Here is a 16,014-nt window from a genome sequence, read left to right as displayed (position 1 = left end):
TCTGGATCTGCTGCTGTTCCTTTGGCCTCTCTGAGAAACGCGCTCGTTTTGCTGCTTTCATCAGATTGAAGAGGTTCCCTCTATCAGACTCGCTCATCTGAGTTGGTCATGATGCAGGATCGCTGCTCGCTCTCTCATCCATCCTGCTCACACTCTCCGACGGAAAAGCCCCGAATCTGAATGTGACTCTGGAGGAAAAAGCGGTTAGCTCTACTCCGTGAACTCTGGTGAGCAAAGGTCCTCTTTTCCAGACTGGATCTGTCCTCAGCTGATCAGAACCAAAGCGTTGGATCTTTAATCTCCTGCGTTGTTCTGAAGCAGCATCTTAATCAGCTCTCCTGCTTTGTTTCTATTGCAGCTGTTAGCTAAACACGGCTAAAGAAAACCTGCTACCACTTCAGGATCATCCATCAGCTGGGACTGATTCATCGTGTGTTCTTCACCACCTGGACCTGGACAGCATGGACACAGGTACTGGTGGATGAATGAATGAATACATGGTCAGTCTATGGTGGGACATTACAGTGAAATTATGAGAATGAGGTTCAATCTTTAAAATAATGATCTGTATATGTTTAGCACTACTGTGGTTCTAAAACCCCCCAAAGCGTTTTACATCACAACCAGTCATTCACTCATTCACACACTGTTGTAGGACCTTGTAGTTTTAGAGTGATTAGATCTCTCTAATGAATGATTTTTGAAGCCAAGTATAGTTAAAGTCCCAAAGTCATCGTCACACACTGGTGAAGTTACGTCCTGCATTCGACCCGTCCCCATGGGGAACGGTGAGATGAAGCTGTGGGAACTATTTGGTCTTCTGTCGGGTTTCAGTCACTACGAGAATCAGTCAGAGACAGGAGAGGTTTTCATCGTGTTCACAACCTACCTTTGTTGTAGCGTCAGTCACGCATCATCATTTGACCAATCACAGTTGGGGAGACAGCCTGCTGCAGACACGACGGCAGCGGCGCTGACAGCACGTATGACTGCTGTTGCTTCAGCACGTCGCTGTGGTTTAGAGCTTAAAGGCCCAGTGTGTAAAAACATTCGACTCTTCAGCGCCACGCAGTTCAGAGTAAGTATTGCAGCTCCGGTAGCCCACACTAGGGTTGGGCTGTTTTTCCATTCGCCCATCATTAGTCCAGTAAATGACGATGGGCCGTGGTGTGCGCATGTGACTGATTACGGTATGATTCACTGACTGATTTGCGAACACAGAAGAAGTCTAAACATGGATGTTTTTATGGATGTGCAGCACAAATTAGATTTTTCTTTTTGTTTAACTCACTCACTGCCAGCCGTTTCCTGATCAGAAAAGCTCTTCGCTGCCAGCGTTTTTCAGCGTTTTTACTGTTTTTTTACGAGTCACAGAACGTTGCTCTATGATGATGTCAACGCCAAAACTACCAAAACAAAGAGTAGACTCACCTCTTACAGGAAGAATCCGCGCATTTTGAACGTTATCTGTTCTTTCATAAGCCGTTGTTGAATTGTGATCGGCAGAAGCTTTTCCGGTTCTCGCCTCACTTTTTTTTTTTTTTTTTTTTTACAGCAGCGTCCCAAAACGATCTCCTAACACACACGTGTCAGACACCATGTGGCCCGTGGAGCATTTTTATGTGGCCCGCGAGATAATTATCAAAAATATATTAAAACTGACCCGCTGGCCGATTTTACCGCAAGGACTACAACTCCCATGATGCTTTGCGGTGTTAGCTCGGAGCCGAAGCGCCCCCTCCTTTGTGTTTTTTCCAGCGTCTGCTGCCGGTGTCTGCAGCTCCGCAGTCTCGGACAAACTAAACACTCCTCTCACTCAGCGCCGAGTTCACTCAGCTATTTTCTGACGTTGAAGCCCAGAAACGGAGATTCTAGCCGCTCAGTAATGTGTTCACGACCGAAAGAGAAAGTTTTCCAGCTAACTTCCAGACAGAGCTGATATAACTCCAGCGAGCAGCGACACGCTCAAACCAGCATGACTCTGTGGCTGCTGTAGTTGTTATTTTTCCTCCCCGACACACAACGACGTGGTCAAGCTGCTCAGACATGTTCAGCAGCACAAACCTATGTGAGCACCTGTTGTCATCTAATGTTGTCATTATTATGATGAAGATGAACAAAACAACAGGAGTCTCCTCCTCAGCTCAGATCAACCCCATGATGCAGGTATCTGGCTGGAACAGGTGAGCATCACAGTAAACCAGTGGAGCAAACTGAGCTTTAAATATGTTGGTTTTATGCTCTTTTTCTGCTCCAAAACATGAAAGTTAACAGGTGAGATGTTTTATTTTCATTTAAGATAAAATGATATTTTTATTTGGTTGTTGGCCCGTGAGAAAAGATTTAACCTACAGTAAACAGGAAGTGGAAAGGCTGCAGATAGATGAATAGAATAGAAAATCCCTTTATTGTTCCTCAGTGGGGAAAGCTAGACGTCACAGCAGCGATGACACGTATTACAGGAGAAAAAAGGAGAATAAAAAATAAGAAAAATGAATAAACAAGAAAACATAAATCCTGAACAGATTTTAAAAATGCTGAATATACCACAAGTAATGAATACCACTGATGCCTTTTATTTAAAACTGACTTGCTCGTGTGTAATCTGGTTATTCCACATTCAGTGTTAATGCAGAAATAAGTTTGTTTCCAAATTAAAAGGTTCTAAATCGCATAAATGTTGATAAAGAAAATGTGCAAATTTGCCGTCACTTTTCCAAAAAATATTAAGTTTGGCCCTCGACTCCGCCCCAGATTTTCATTTCGGCCCAGTGTGAGTTTGAGTTTGACTCCCCTGATCTAACACGTAGACTTTCTGCTTCCTGATCACGTGACGTGTGACGTACGCGGATGAAGATCGGCTTTAGAGCTGGGATGTTTGTTCTCACGGTGCGGGGGCTCGTTCCGACGCCCACACAGTAAAAACACGCCAATGACAGTTAAAGAGTTGTTAAAGCGCTGAAAGGAAGTAGGTCTGAAACGAATCATCAAATGGTTCGACTCATTAAGTTCCTCGATTCATTTTTTTACTGATTCGAAGCTTCGTTAAACGTGCGCTCCACAGTCTGAACACATTTTACTGGAGCTCTACGTGGTGATCTCGGTGCTGTGGTGGAAAAAAGAGAAACCAGCAACGACGGAAACCATCGTTAGAGGCAGAAACGGTCCAACGTTTGGATCAAGAGTTAAACTACAAGCAAACTACTGAATTGGCTGACTGAGTGGAGGTGGTTCATAGATGTCGCAACCTTTATGTCAGAAGGGACCCCCCCCCCCCCCCCACACACACACACACACACACCTTTTGCTCTTTCAGTTGTTCTCAAAGAACTCCATTCCACTTGATTCATTAGAAATGACTCAGTCGGCTGAAGTCCGTTCCACGTTTTCCTGGTTGCTCTGCTGCACGCATGGTGGGCGTGACTGACATGGTTGTCAACAAAGTTAGAAAATAAAAGACCGAACGAACCAAAGTGGAACTACAGGCTTGTGGAAGCTGGAGGAGGAGTCAGTGCCATTCCTATCCCATAATAAGCAGTGTCCTTGTCTGATCCCTCCACAGACATGGGGACATGAGGACATTTCTCACAAAGAAGCATAAAATAAGTAAAACTGTCCAGAATGAATGCTGACAGATGCTTTGAAACCCTCCGTCCCCCAGTTCTGGTTAGAACTGGGTTTGCCCGCGGGTCATCTGGGTGAGGCCACAGAACCTGCAAAGACTCTCAAAAGGTCTGGAAAAGGACCGGTTCGGCTGGCTCTGGTGAAGTGGAGACGGTCATACTGGGAAGTTTCGGTAATGGAAACACACCAATTAGTGCCTGGCTGTCCTATAAAAGACACCCATTCCTCCTTTTTGTGTGAGGATGCCAGCTGGTCCTGTTCCCCTGCAGATAGCTCATCAGTACTTAATACAAGTTGTTTATTGTTTATCTACGTTGGTGTTAGTTTGGGATGTTCTGATCATACCAGCAACACCTGTGTGAACCCTGTGTGATGCACTTGGGCTTCTTCCCCTTTTCCTTCATGCTGTGCAGGACAGCAGCAACAATGTAAAACAACATGTCCGCCTAACTTTAACTCTGTCTGCGAGAGTGATGTAAGCTTTGAGTCCTGCAATGAAAAGCTCCAGCTCCTGGGGAAGCTGATCACAGCTGGTTTAATAAGATGTGAAGAACAACATCTGGGTGGAGTGAGGTGAGTTTCCAGGGATCGCTGCAGAGATAAACACCTCCCAGTCAGACGCAGCTACGCTCACCAACACCCGTCTGTATGAGCGTCAGAAGGCTCGGCTAATAACCGGACCATAAGGAAGTTCATGATGCTGGAAGAGCAGCCTTTCTCTGTGGTGGAAGAAGAACCAAGTTTATTCATACAGCACGTGTCCCAGACTGAGGTCACACAAGGAGTTCCAATAAAACGCTGAACACTAAAGCTAGAACATAAGACAATGAGTAGAAAACAACAGGCTCCGCCCACTGCTCAATCACCAAGTAACCCACTACAGGACATATAATAATAACAACTACAATAATAATCATTATAATAATATAATAACAACAATAAATCTCCCAAAGTGCTAATTTGTGAGGTTCCTTTGCTTTGTAGTGCTATAGCCTGCTGAGAGCTTAAAAGTTAAAGGTTGTTACTGACAGCAGCTACATCTAAGTGTTTATTCATTTTCCTTTTGACTGAATAGTTGCTGATTTGATCTTGGAGACGTTTCTCCTCACATCAGCTTCAGATCTAAAGAATGAGTTGTGAGTAGGTGTTGCGCTGACCTTAGAGGTGTGGCTGCCCCTCTCTATTGTTCCTCATCCTTTCCCTACATGCTGACTCCGTTGCGCGTTGCCAGCGCGTGACCGCAGATGGAACCTGCGTGCGCTCCGGCGCGCGCCTCGCCAGGTGAGCAGAATTGAGGCAATTAAGAGCTCGTGCTCGGGGGAAATGAAGTACAGCCAAAATGTCTGCAACAAGCTTTTGCCCAGCGCGCGGCAGACTGAGAGGAGTGCAGAGCGAACACAAATGGGTACACTGTGAGGAGGAAGACTTTGATCTTGACGGGCTGTCGGTAAGCTCTTGGATTCACGTCTTTATATGGACTCTTTATCCGTCTGGGTGTGAATGGAATTTACTGAGAGGAAGTGTGTTAACGTCTGGAGTGCCAGAAATGACTGCAGGAATAATAGTAAATTAAATGAAAGCAAGTTAAGGCAGAAAACAGATGTATTCATGTATTTAATTATTTGTCTGGTAAAATCAGTCTTTTTTCATCCTTGCTTCATTGTGAAATGATTCATCTCTGAATTAGCAGCCAGTACTTGTAAAAGCAGATAGAATAGTACTTGTCTAAAACTAGACGCCCAACTGAAGGTTACTAAAGATGCTGGTGTGTTCTCCTTGCTCTGTATTACCTGTAACAGCATTGAAGTTTATCTGCATGATTTAGTTACATGTTTATTTTTGTTATTTAAAGCTTTTCCACCTGACTGGTTCCTGAACCCGGACTGATCTCAGTACTGGTCAAATAAATTGTTCTGAGTGAAATCCAAAGTCTGCTCTTTCCAAGTGTCGGCACCTCACAGTGGAAGAAAACACTTGACAGTAGGAGGCTTAGAAGTTCTGGTCAGAACCAAACACGCTGATTGTGATGGAAGTTTTTATTGATCCTAAAGTAGAAATCTGTTTTTATCTAAATGAAGTTCATGTTCTTGTTCCTTTTCCCCACATCATGTAGCCGGTATCACTCGTGGTGTAAATATAAAGGTATGGTGGTGTGTAACATCATGTGTCTGTGTTTCCTACAGATGTTCAACAGCTGGTGCTGGTTAAAGAAGAAGATCCTGAAGAACAGAGTGCTGGTGTGGACCAGCAGGACCCAGAACACCTCCACATAAAGGAGGAACAGGAGGAGCTCTGGACCAGTCTGGAGGGAGAGCATCTCTGTTTGAAGGAGGAGACTGAAGCTGTCGGGTCTCCTGTTACTGCTGTTTCTATAAAGAGTGAGGATGATGAAGAGAAACCTCTGGTCTCACAGCTTCATCAGCAGCAAATAGAAGACAGAGATGTTCCAACCAGCAGCTCAGCTGACCAGATGACTGCAGAAACTGGTGGAGGAGCAGGAACTAGCAGGAACCCAGATCTGAACCCTCATGAACAAACATCTGATTCTTCAGAGACTGAAGTTAGTGGAGATGAAGATGATGATGATGTGAATCTGGACTCTGAGCTGTCAGACTCTGGGTCTGAAACTGGAGATGAAGATGATGACTGGAATGAGAGCAGGTCTTCTGAGTCAGATGGTAAGTCTGTCAACAAGTTCTTCACAAGTGGTCTCTCCAGAGACACGTGAGGGAGACGAGTCATCCAGCAGTCAGGTCTTCAGGCTGTTTGGTTCATAAGAAATGTGTTAGAGTGAAGCAACATGTAGACTCGTGCAGGAAAGTCCAGAAGAAACCTAAATCATTTAGTCATGATGACTGGAGAAAGGTTTACTACAAATGTAAACAAACAAATCACATGAGAGTCCACACATAGCAGCTGCTGTTCCAGAGTATGGGCCAGCCTCATCCCACCCATACTCTGCTTCTGGCCGCTAACAAGATGGCGCCTGTGTTTGGAATAGCCACAGGTCCGTTTCCACATTCCCGCCTGGCCACGGGGCAGCGCCGTGTCTCCGTCCATGTTTCCTCGGGTCTGTTTATCCTGGTTCTTCAGTGGTTTCCCTTCCTGTTCCCTCCATGAGTGGACTTTACACACCGTGGATCTGACCTGCTAACTCCAGCTGTTTCTGCTTCTGGCAGGATCCTGGTGTAGGTACCCAGGGAGTCCAGATGCTGCAGGATGAAGTGTAGAGCCATGCTGATGGTGTAACGTGATGGAAGTGGTTACTTTTACTGAATGATCAATAAGATGTGATATTCCATCTAATTATAAATGATCAATCTTATTGGTCTTTGAATATTTGATTTAATACGACCTTAGGAACACACACTCCATATTAATTCAGACAGATTCAAGAATATAGTTTATAAAAATGAGTTTAATTCTATATTTCTAAACTAATGATTACATGACTGTTAGGGATTGTATCAATAACCCAATACCTGCAGCTGGAGAGAGAGGAGAGACAACAAGCAGACAAGTCACCAAACTGCAATCAGGGGCAGAAGCTCAAGGCAACTGCCCCGAGTTTCTGCCCTCAGAGTTTATTTATAACAAAGATAAGACTCTGTGTGTGTGAGTGTGTGTGTGTGTGTGGGGGGGGGGGGGGGGTGACTCTTTCAGGCATAGAATAATACATTCAGTTAATAATAAACATAACATTTCCATAACATAATCCCTCCTGTTTATCCGAATAGGATAACCAAACAAAGAGAAAACAACAACACAAAGAACTAATAAAGTAAAATAATAAAATAAAGAACAAATAAAATAATAAAACACGATAAGGCAAACACAACTGACAATAACATCAAACAGCAGTTCACAGAGATACAAGTGAGATCATGGAAATCAGTTAAATCAACACCATCATAAACTAAAGAAGAGCTATTTCATAATCTTGAAGTGAATTTACTGTGATGCAACAATTCTACAATTTAGAGCAGTTCCTGTAAAGAGATTGGGAAGGATTAGCAAAACCATATAATATACAGAAAACCTCAGTAGAGTTTATTGTGTAACAATGTGTAATTACATCTTACGTATGAACCATAAAATGTGAGATTCCATAAAAATATGAAATCAATCTGATGGATCCTTGAATATTTTTAACCAGAAGATTAGAACTTTTTATTGCAGAGATTATTTACCACTTTGTATTAACTCAGAGACAAGAGAAAGAGTCAGGTTTAAAAGTTTAAGAAGATTTATTTCTACACAATTTAAACAAGACTAACTAACTCTAAACACTCTGATAATGATGAATCTAGGTGTGAATTAGAAGTGAGATGGATGGGGTGTGCGTGAGTGATGTTGTAATCAGAACTCTCGTATCCGGAGAGGCAAGTTCTGAGTGGGAATGATGTTCCGCTCTAAACTATAGTGGGAGTTTCAGAACCACATGCAAACGCCATCCTGTCGGTCTACGTACCCCACGAGAACCTCCGTTGTAGGTCCAGAATGTCAATGGAACCAAAGCTCGTAGAAACAACCGTGGTGCGACCAGACTGTCCTCGAAATGTCCTCAGGTCACGACAGGTTATTATAGGCATCAGCGAGACCCTGAAGGGGTCGGTGAGTTCAGCTTTTATTCTGAAGTAACCGTTTCGTTCAGGTGGTAACGTGCAACAGATTTTATCCAGCTTGTCAAGGTTCGACGGTTAAAAAGTTACAGGTGGCCGGCCCGAACTCTAGAACGTTTGAACTGAACTAAAGATGGCGTGGGAAATAGTTTTATTCATTTGGATGTTTTGATTTACGGTTCGAAACAGAATTTGACAGCAAAAGGGGCTTGTACAAACACCACAGAAAACTATGCCACGCGTCAGAAAGCGAAGGTTCTGATTGGTGAGACTAAAGGAAATGTGTCATGTGATTTAACATTTACACTGTGTCACGTGTCTAGTGGAAGCTGTGCCAAATTATAATTACTACTCAGGGGTGGACATTAACTTCAAAACCAACCGGCCAGCCGGGCCGGTAACTCTGAATATTTACCGGCCCCGCCAAGAATCTACCGGCCCCGCTGGTCGGCTGCCAAAACGAGTCAAAATAACAACTGAACCGTTTTAAATGTAATAAACCTTTATTTTGTACACATTCACAAACATAATAACGTATTCAAGTTTGAATTTGTTTGTTCCCTCAACAAAACACGATTTTGTCGTCGCATACTTCCGGCATACAACGCAGTACATCACCTCCTTCGCTTTGCTGTACTCGAGCCATCGGCTGTGTTCGAGATAAGCCAGTTCTGTGCAGATTAGACCAGCGGTGAGCGGCGAGCAGTGCATGCCGGTTAGATTTTTGTCTGACTTGACGCCGACTTGCTCTGACGTCATGCATACGTAGGCAACGATAACCTTGTGAGATCAAGGCGGCCGCTGATTTTGGGGCAAGGCGCTGCAGTTGCTCTCCACCGGCTGCAAAACCTAGATGACGGGAAACGCCTGGCTCTCACCTGATCTAAGATCTGATTGGTTCACATTTTGATCCAAACATCCAGTGGTAGAACATGAAATGTTAGTTGGTCACATGTATTCTGTAAATCATGTTATGTTGATGATGACAACTATATAGGTCATGAAGAGAAATGTTTTGTTTTCTTTTGTCACGTTTCCTATGAGCACACTGAAGCTACAGCTGATAACCTTTACTTATTATTACAGTCAGGTCTTCGTATACAATATATGATATCCACAAGCACGTGAGGATGTGTTTCAGCTGCTAACAGGCACCAGAATTAAAACTGAAAATTGAACAAGTGTGACTGCTAACACGATATCTTCAGCCATCGTCACCCCCGAGCTACACATGTAGGGAAATCTGTCCGACTTAAACGCCGGCTTTCAGCCACTCCCCCTGCTGCTTCCGTCTGTTCTCGTCTGTTTTCCAGGCGAGGCGCTGCTCAACTCGAACACGGCCATTCTCTGCGCCTCCCGTCTTCTTTAAACCGCCAAGAATCAATTCCACCTACGCACACGCTTCTCTGCTCCATACCGTTTTGAACTGTCTCGCTTCTCCTCACCAGTTTTAAAGCGTTTTGCCGGAGATTTCATCAAGAAATCCCATCCCTGTGGCGGCGCGATCTTCCTGCGTGCTTGTGTGTTTCTAGCATGGTTCCACTTCGTCTTTAGTAGTGAACTTATAGTTCACTTGACTATAACTAGAATCGTGCAGTACGTGCACGAATCGTACAAGTGCAGTACGTGGCTAGAGGCGCGCAGGTTCACGCGTGCTAAACGAAAACGGCGGCTTCCTACAGGGCGCGGCCATGATGTAGGTGAAAGCCGGTGCGTAAATGACAAACAGGGCTTGGGCGCCACCCGGGTGGTAAGTCGTCAAGTATTTACCGCCCGACGAGAAAATTTAGCGCCATTGGCGCTCGGGCGCTTTAAAGGTCCACCCCTGCTACTGATTACAGGATTATAATTCAAGTAATAAAATTGTCATTTCACACAATGATTGAACATCTGATTTCACATTATAATTGGTAATAACAAACGTTGTTTGATTGTATTTATTAAGAGTTTTTTTGTCCTGAGCTGTAGAGGGAGGCAAGCAGCTGATAAGAAACAAGTCTGAAAGCCTTGGCCCAATCTGTTCCCGTCAGATTAGGCTGTTTGAGGGAGACTGGATGTCTCCTTCCTTGAGCAGATACAGGGCATGACCTCAAGTCAGAAAACAGGTCATTTCATTACGCTACAATTGAAACATCAGATGAATTTAAAGCTACAGGTCGCACACGACTGTTTCTGATAGTATCAATTTATGCCAGGGATTCCCTAAGTGGTGCGCGAGCTGCCGCTAGGGGGTGCGCGAGGTGAAAAGTGTAATGGCTGCGGAGCTCAGAGAAGTCTGTCATATGTCACCATTAGCGTAGAAACTCATTTGTGGGTGGGCCAAAGAAAAAGTAAGTGGGCACAATAAATGTAATTGAAAACAAGTATATTTTTGCGCGCGTGTGTCCTCATGTGCCCTAGCTTCATAATAACAATGCGCCGAGCTTCAGCACTCTGGCCTGCGCACGCCGATATGTTCCGTATTTGATCATTTTTAACGGTGTTGGAGGAATCTGAAGGTGGTGAGTCATTCTGGCAGATTGTAATTAACACCTGTCTCATGCAGGTGTTCTGACATTGTAAACCTCACACACAGAACATTGTGGATGTAACTAAATAACAAGAAATGATTTCCATTCAGGCTATTGACAGCGCGCTGAAGATCTGAAGTTCAGAGTGCGTCTGTCAGAGGTCAGACGCCTTCCGGCTGAAGTGAGCACATCTGGGCTGGGCAGAAGTCATTTTACAACATTGGTTTAAATAGCGCGAGATGCGGTGACTTGAGCGGCTGTACCGCGCGCGCGTGCGCGCACACACACACGCACACAGATTCAATAAGCGCACACGCTGCTTTAACTCCGGCGCGCCGTCAGACTGAAGGCAGAAATGAACGCTGCCTCCACCGTGATAAAAACTTTTAAAATGGTTATTTTTCATTCAAGGTCAAATTAAGATATTAGCTTCTATTTTGGGATGACGTATTAAAGTCGGGTCCGCTCCAGCCAGTGACTCCTCATGAACCTGACCACATCTCATGTTACTGCAGCATTTGTTATTCCAGTCAGCGTGGCAGCGGATCGCAGATTCAGCCACACCATGAAACAGCAATAAGTCGGTCTGAGGTAAAAGTGAACATCATGGCTATATCTTGTCCCCTATAGACATTTGATTACGCACAAGTAGGTGATCAGCTCAGGTTTATGCAGAGCAGAAGGAAGGAGAGCGCTCTGGCCACACAGGTTAAACGTTCCTACTTTAAGAAAACCGTTAAATTGCATTGTTTATGTGCTACCTGGGCACTCTAAATATTTATTTAAAATGAAATCAAAGGAAATTGTAATGGTATCGAATGTTTATTAATTACTATTTAAAAAATGAAAGTGATGGGGAATTTTTTTAACCCTGTCTGTTTAGCCTGACATCTGATATATATATATATATAGAGAGAGAGAGAGAGAGAGAGAGAGAGAGAGAGAGAGAGAGAGAGAGAGAGAGAGAGAGAGAGAGAGAGAGAGAGAGAGAGAGAGAGAGAGAGAGAGAGAGAGAGAGAGAGAGAGAGAGAGAGAGAGAGAGAGAGAGAGAGAGAGAGAGAGAGAGAGAGAGAGAGAGAGAGAGAGAGAGAGAGAGAGAGAGAGAGAGAGAGAGAGAGAGAGAGAGAGAGAGAGAGAGAGAGAGAGAGAGAGAGAGAGAGAGAGAGAGAGAGAGAGAGAGAGAGAGAGAGAGAGAGAGAGAGAGAGAGAGATGCCCCGATGTGGGGGGGGGGGGGGGCGCGTCGACATGGTCGGGACATAGAAGGGGGTGCGCGGCTAAATAAGTTTGGGAACCACTGATTTACGCAGCTCTAACTATGGCAGAAGCTGAGGCAAACCTGGGGTCTCATTTATCAAACATTGCGTAGAATCCTTACTAAAACCGTACTTAAGCTCAGCTCAGCAAAAAAATGTACTTACGCCAAGCAGGTTTGTGATCTATCAAACATGGAGTACGCACAGCTGCACGCAATCTCCGCTTCATAAATCGGAGACTAACGAGAATGTTTTTCAGCTGCTTTTTAGTCACATCTCGCCCTCACCACGCCCACTTACTGCCATAAATAGTCAATGCAAAGTGTCTTGTGGATCACATGCATATACATAAGCCGGCTTGTTGCAGTGCTCCGCCAATGACATGGCGACAGTAGATCAAGGCAGATCAAGGAAGCGCAATTTCACAGAAGCAGAAGTTGAGGTACCTGTGGGTGAGGTGGAGAAATGAAAGGAAGTGCTTTTGCAAAACAAATAAGAGAAAATCCACGGAGTGGCACAGCGTTGCTGAAGCCGTCAATGTTGTGAATTCTTCAGAGAGATCTGTGGCGGATATAAAAAAAAGATGGTCCAATCGGGATTCAATCCCCAGACTCCTGGGTAAAAGTGACATGTGCTAACCAGTCAGCCAAACGGAGATCTCCCTTGTCCAAGTAGCCAGGGCACATGATCAATCGGCTCACAGTGACAGGACACACACTGTCACAGACACATTACATTCTGTCTCAATCTGTCCCCCGCTGATATTCTGCATTCCGTATTCTGTGCTTCAGGCTGTGTGTGTGTGTGAGTGAGTGTGTGCGCATCTATGTGTGTGTGTGAGTGCGTGCATGTGTGTGCGTGTGGGGGGTCTTGCTCTGTGTGAAATCGAAGCAGTACAAGTGATGATGCTGCAGGATTTCCTAATTTTATCTTCTCAGCAGCAGCACTGCAGGTGCTCTCCATGTCCAACATGTGCGTAAGCCAGGTCCTTAGTCAACTTAAAGTTGCGCACATTTTTCCGCTAAGTTTTCTTTCATAAATCCCAAAGTTTGCGTGAAAAGTTGCTTATGCAGTTTTCCAACCCCGTTTTGTGCGTAAGCAAGCTTGATAAATGAGGCCCCAGGTGTTTTTATCAAAGGGCTTGTCCGTGGACTGAGAATCCCGGTTGAAGAATATGCTGGAACGGTTCGAGTCCTCGTCCGTTTATCAGGATGGTTTCAGTCTTAAGTTGTTGAGTTCCTTGAAGTCCAGGTCTGGAATGCAAGAATGGAGTTTGGGATGTGAAAGCGCACAGTTCAACTTCTCAATAGGGAGACATCAGGGTCCTTCCATGGCGTGTTGAGGTGGTTGTCCACCTGTCAGGGAGCTGATCTTGTCCCAGAAAAGTCCTTCAGATCATTTGACCGTGAAACCAGGATGGAGATTGGGTGCAGGTGATTGAAGTAGTTTTCCTTTTCCAGCGTCTCTTCTTTGCTGTGTCTTGTCGTAGTTGCATCCAGGGGGTCTTCAGCCGAGGTGGGTGCAGGTTACGTTGTCATGTAATAATAATAATGTCAATGATAAGAAATCTCAACAAAGTTGTGATTTTAAAAAATGTATTTATTTTTATTTTTTTGCTTTCCTGAAATATTTAGAGTGTTTAGAGCTTTTAATAGTTTAAATCTGTTAGATTGTTACTGGTAGCAGCTACATTTAAGTGTTTCAGTTTTCCTTTTGACTTTTGTGATGCTTTGTGCTTCAGCATGTAGGTGTAGATTCTCAGTCATCCTGGATACCATCAATCTAAAAGATTTAATGAAAACATCTGGACGTTTCTGGTTATTAACTCTCATCCAAGAGACATTTTCAGCTCTAAACCTTGGGTTGTGAGTAGGGATGGGTACCGAATTCGGTACTTTTTAATAGCTCTTTTCCATCGCCTGGTCTGGGACGGTCAGGTCTGGGTATTATGGACCGGTATGTACCGGTATGGGTCTAGAAGTTTTCTGGCAAGCGTTTCTATCACATTCCAGGCTCCAGTTACTAGGCGGAGTAGCGTAATGCGTCACGCGCGATGTGTGCCTTAACGTCACACAGCGCCACGAGATCGCGCCAAAACACAACAACAATGAAGTCCAGTCAGCAGCGCGTTCTTTCTGTTTTTGGTGTTTGGTATATTCTTTACACCCACATCACGATAGCGTTTAGAGCAGGGTTTCTCAACGGGGGCTGTAGCGCCCCCCAGTGGGCATTCAGACTATATAAGGGGGCGGTGAAAGTTTTTTGCCACTGAAGGGGGCGCTGAGATGCTAATGGTGGGCGCTAGCGATACAGGACATTCATAACAGACAATGGCTCCGAATAAAGAGAAGTGTTGACAGTACAATGTGGACTACCTTCGGTATGGATGTATTCCTTCACCCACGAATCCACAACTCCCCATGTAACTGCTTTGTGAACACGTTTTTTCAAACGAAGCAATGAAACCCTCCCGGCTTAAGGAGCACTTGTCCAAAATGCATCCAGACAAAGCTTCAAATGAACTGAACTATTTTCAGGTAATTAAAGAGAGACACTAAGAGAGGTAGCATTAGCAGTATGTTTGCTCGAAGCTCGAATTTACTGGACCGAGGATTATTAGCTTCCTACAATATCTTGTTGCTAATAGCTAAAAACACTTTAATATGATACTTTTTTTATGACATATTTGTATTAAAATTTTTCAAACTCAAGGCCGAATTGTTTTTTTTATTATTATGATTTTTGTATCAAAAAACTTTCCGTTTCTCTGCATGGGACATTGGTGGGCAGTAAGGGGTTTCAGCATGACTTGGGGGGGCGTTTAGCTGAAAAAGGTTGAGAAACCCTGGTTTAGAGCTATGCTCTGCGCATCGAGGAGGAGGGCAGCTGAAAGGCGGAGACGCTTTCTGAAATTAATATCGGACACGAGGCATAACTTTCTACTGTTGAGACAAAGACGGAGGCGCCAGGTGGTAAGTAACTTCTAATGCTGTAATACATGTCGTTATAATCTCTGAGGGGGTGTCTAGGGCAACTATCAAAAAAGAAAAACAAAAAAAGCACCAAAATCAAATGGTTTGGTTGTATATTGGTCGTTTAAGACATGCTAAACATGAAAGGCCAACACCTAAGTTTCAAACAGCTTCTGCACTCATGGTGATGCTAGTCAACACGAGGGCCTGAATCCTTCACTCTTTACTTCCTGGGCATGTCATAGATAAGTTGTGCAGCTGTACTGAAATTATTATAATTAATTATATAGGTAATTACAAGCAATACCACATTTGTGCATTTTATAAAGTGAACAAAACATAGCCAGTCACTGGTAGCGCCATAAAGAACAGCTGTTATTTTAACCTTAACAAATTCTATTGATGTGAACTTTATGTCTATAACCATACTGCTTCAATCTTTTTCACAGTACTATTCTTTTTACTTTTACTGTGTTATGACTGTTTTTTTTTTTAGTTGGCTCTTTTGAATCAGCGACGGCAACCAACTGTGTGGGCCTTCAGCCGTGCCAGCACCTTCTGGGATGTGACCATGCCAAACTTCACTCCGTCAGATTGGATAGCTCATTTCAGAATGTCAGAAGAGACCTTTTCATATCTTTGTTCCAAGCTCCGTCCAGCCATGCAGAAGAGGAACACCAACTTCAGAGCCTGCGTGCCACTTAGGAAAAGAGTTGCAATTGCACTGTGGAAGCTTGCAACTAACAGTGAATACAGGAGCATCGGGCTTCTTTTTGGTGTCAGCACGACCTCTGTGTGCCGCTGTGTGCAGGACTTCTGTAAGGCTGTCTGTGAAATCATGCTTGCCGAGGTTATTGCTTTTCCAACTCTGCAAAAGCTACAGGAAATGGCTGACTATTTTGAGACCAGGTGGGGGGTTCCTCAGTGTGTGGGTGCCATCGATGGTTCCCATATCCCAATAATCTCACCACAGGGATTCCACACAGACTACTTCAATAGGAAAGGTTGGCATTCCATAATCCTCCAGGGCAT

The 16,014-nt window shown here is 44.3% G+C and overlaps 2 protein-coding genes across 3 annotated transcripts in view; both read left to right on the top strand.

The window, feature by feature from the left end:
- Positions 1–16,014, top strand: part of LOC129162222 (gastrula zinc finger protein XlCGF57.1-like) — a 52,158-nt gene that overhangs the window by 2,735 nt on the left and 33,409 nt on the right. The window contains exons 2-4 of the mRNA XM_070542933.1: positions 65–227; positions 359–471; positions 5,808–6,302. Of these exons, the coding sequence (XP_070399034.1) occupies positions 462–471; positions 5,808–6,302 (505 nt within the window). The 5' untranslated portion in view covers positions 65–227; positions 359–461. The remainder of the gene's footprint in view (positions 1–64; positions 228–358; positions 472–5,807; positions 6,303–16,014) is intronic.
- Positions 1–16,014, top strand: part of LOC129157272 (zinc finger protein 665-like) — a 215,297-nt gene that overhangs the window by 183,277 nt on the left and 16,006 nt on the right. The gene's annotated exons all lie outside the window — the stretch shown is intronic.

Source organism: Nothobranchius furzeri, chromosome 12, assembly GCF_043380555.1.
Source record: "Nothobranchius furzeri strain GRZ-AD chromosome 12, NfurGRZ-RIMD1, whole genome shotgun sequence".
NCBI lineage: Eukaryota > Metazoa > Chordata > Actinopteri > Cyprinodontiformes > Nothobranchiidae > Nothobranchius > Nothobranchius furzeri.
Note: the sequence above shows the minus strand (reverse complement) of the source record. Positions and strands in the feature narration are given on the sequence as shown.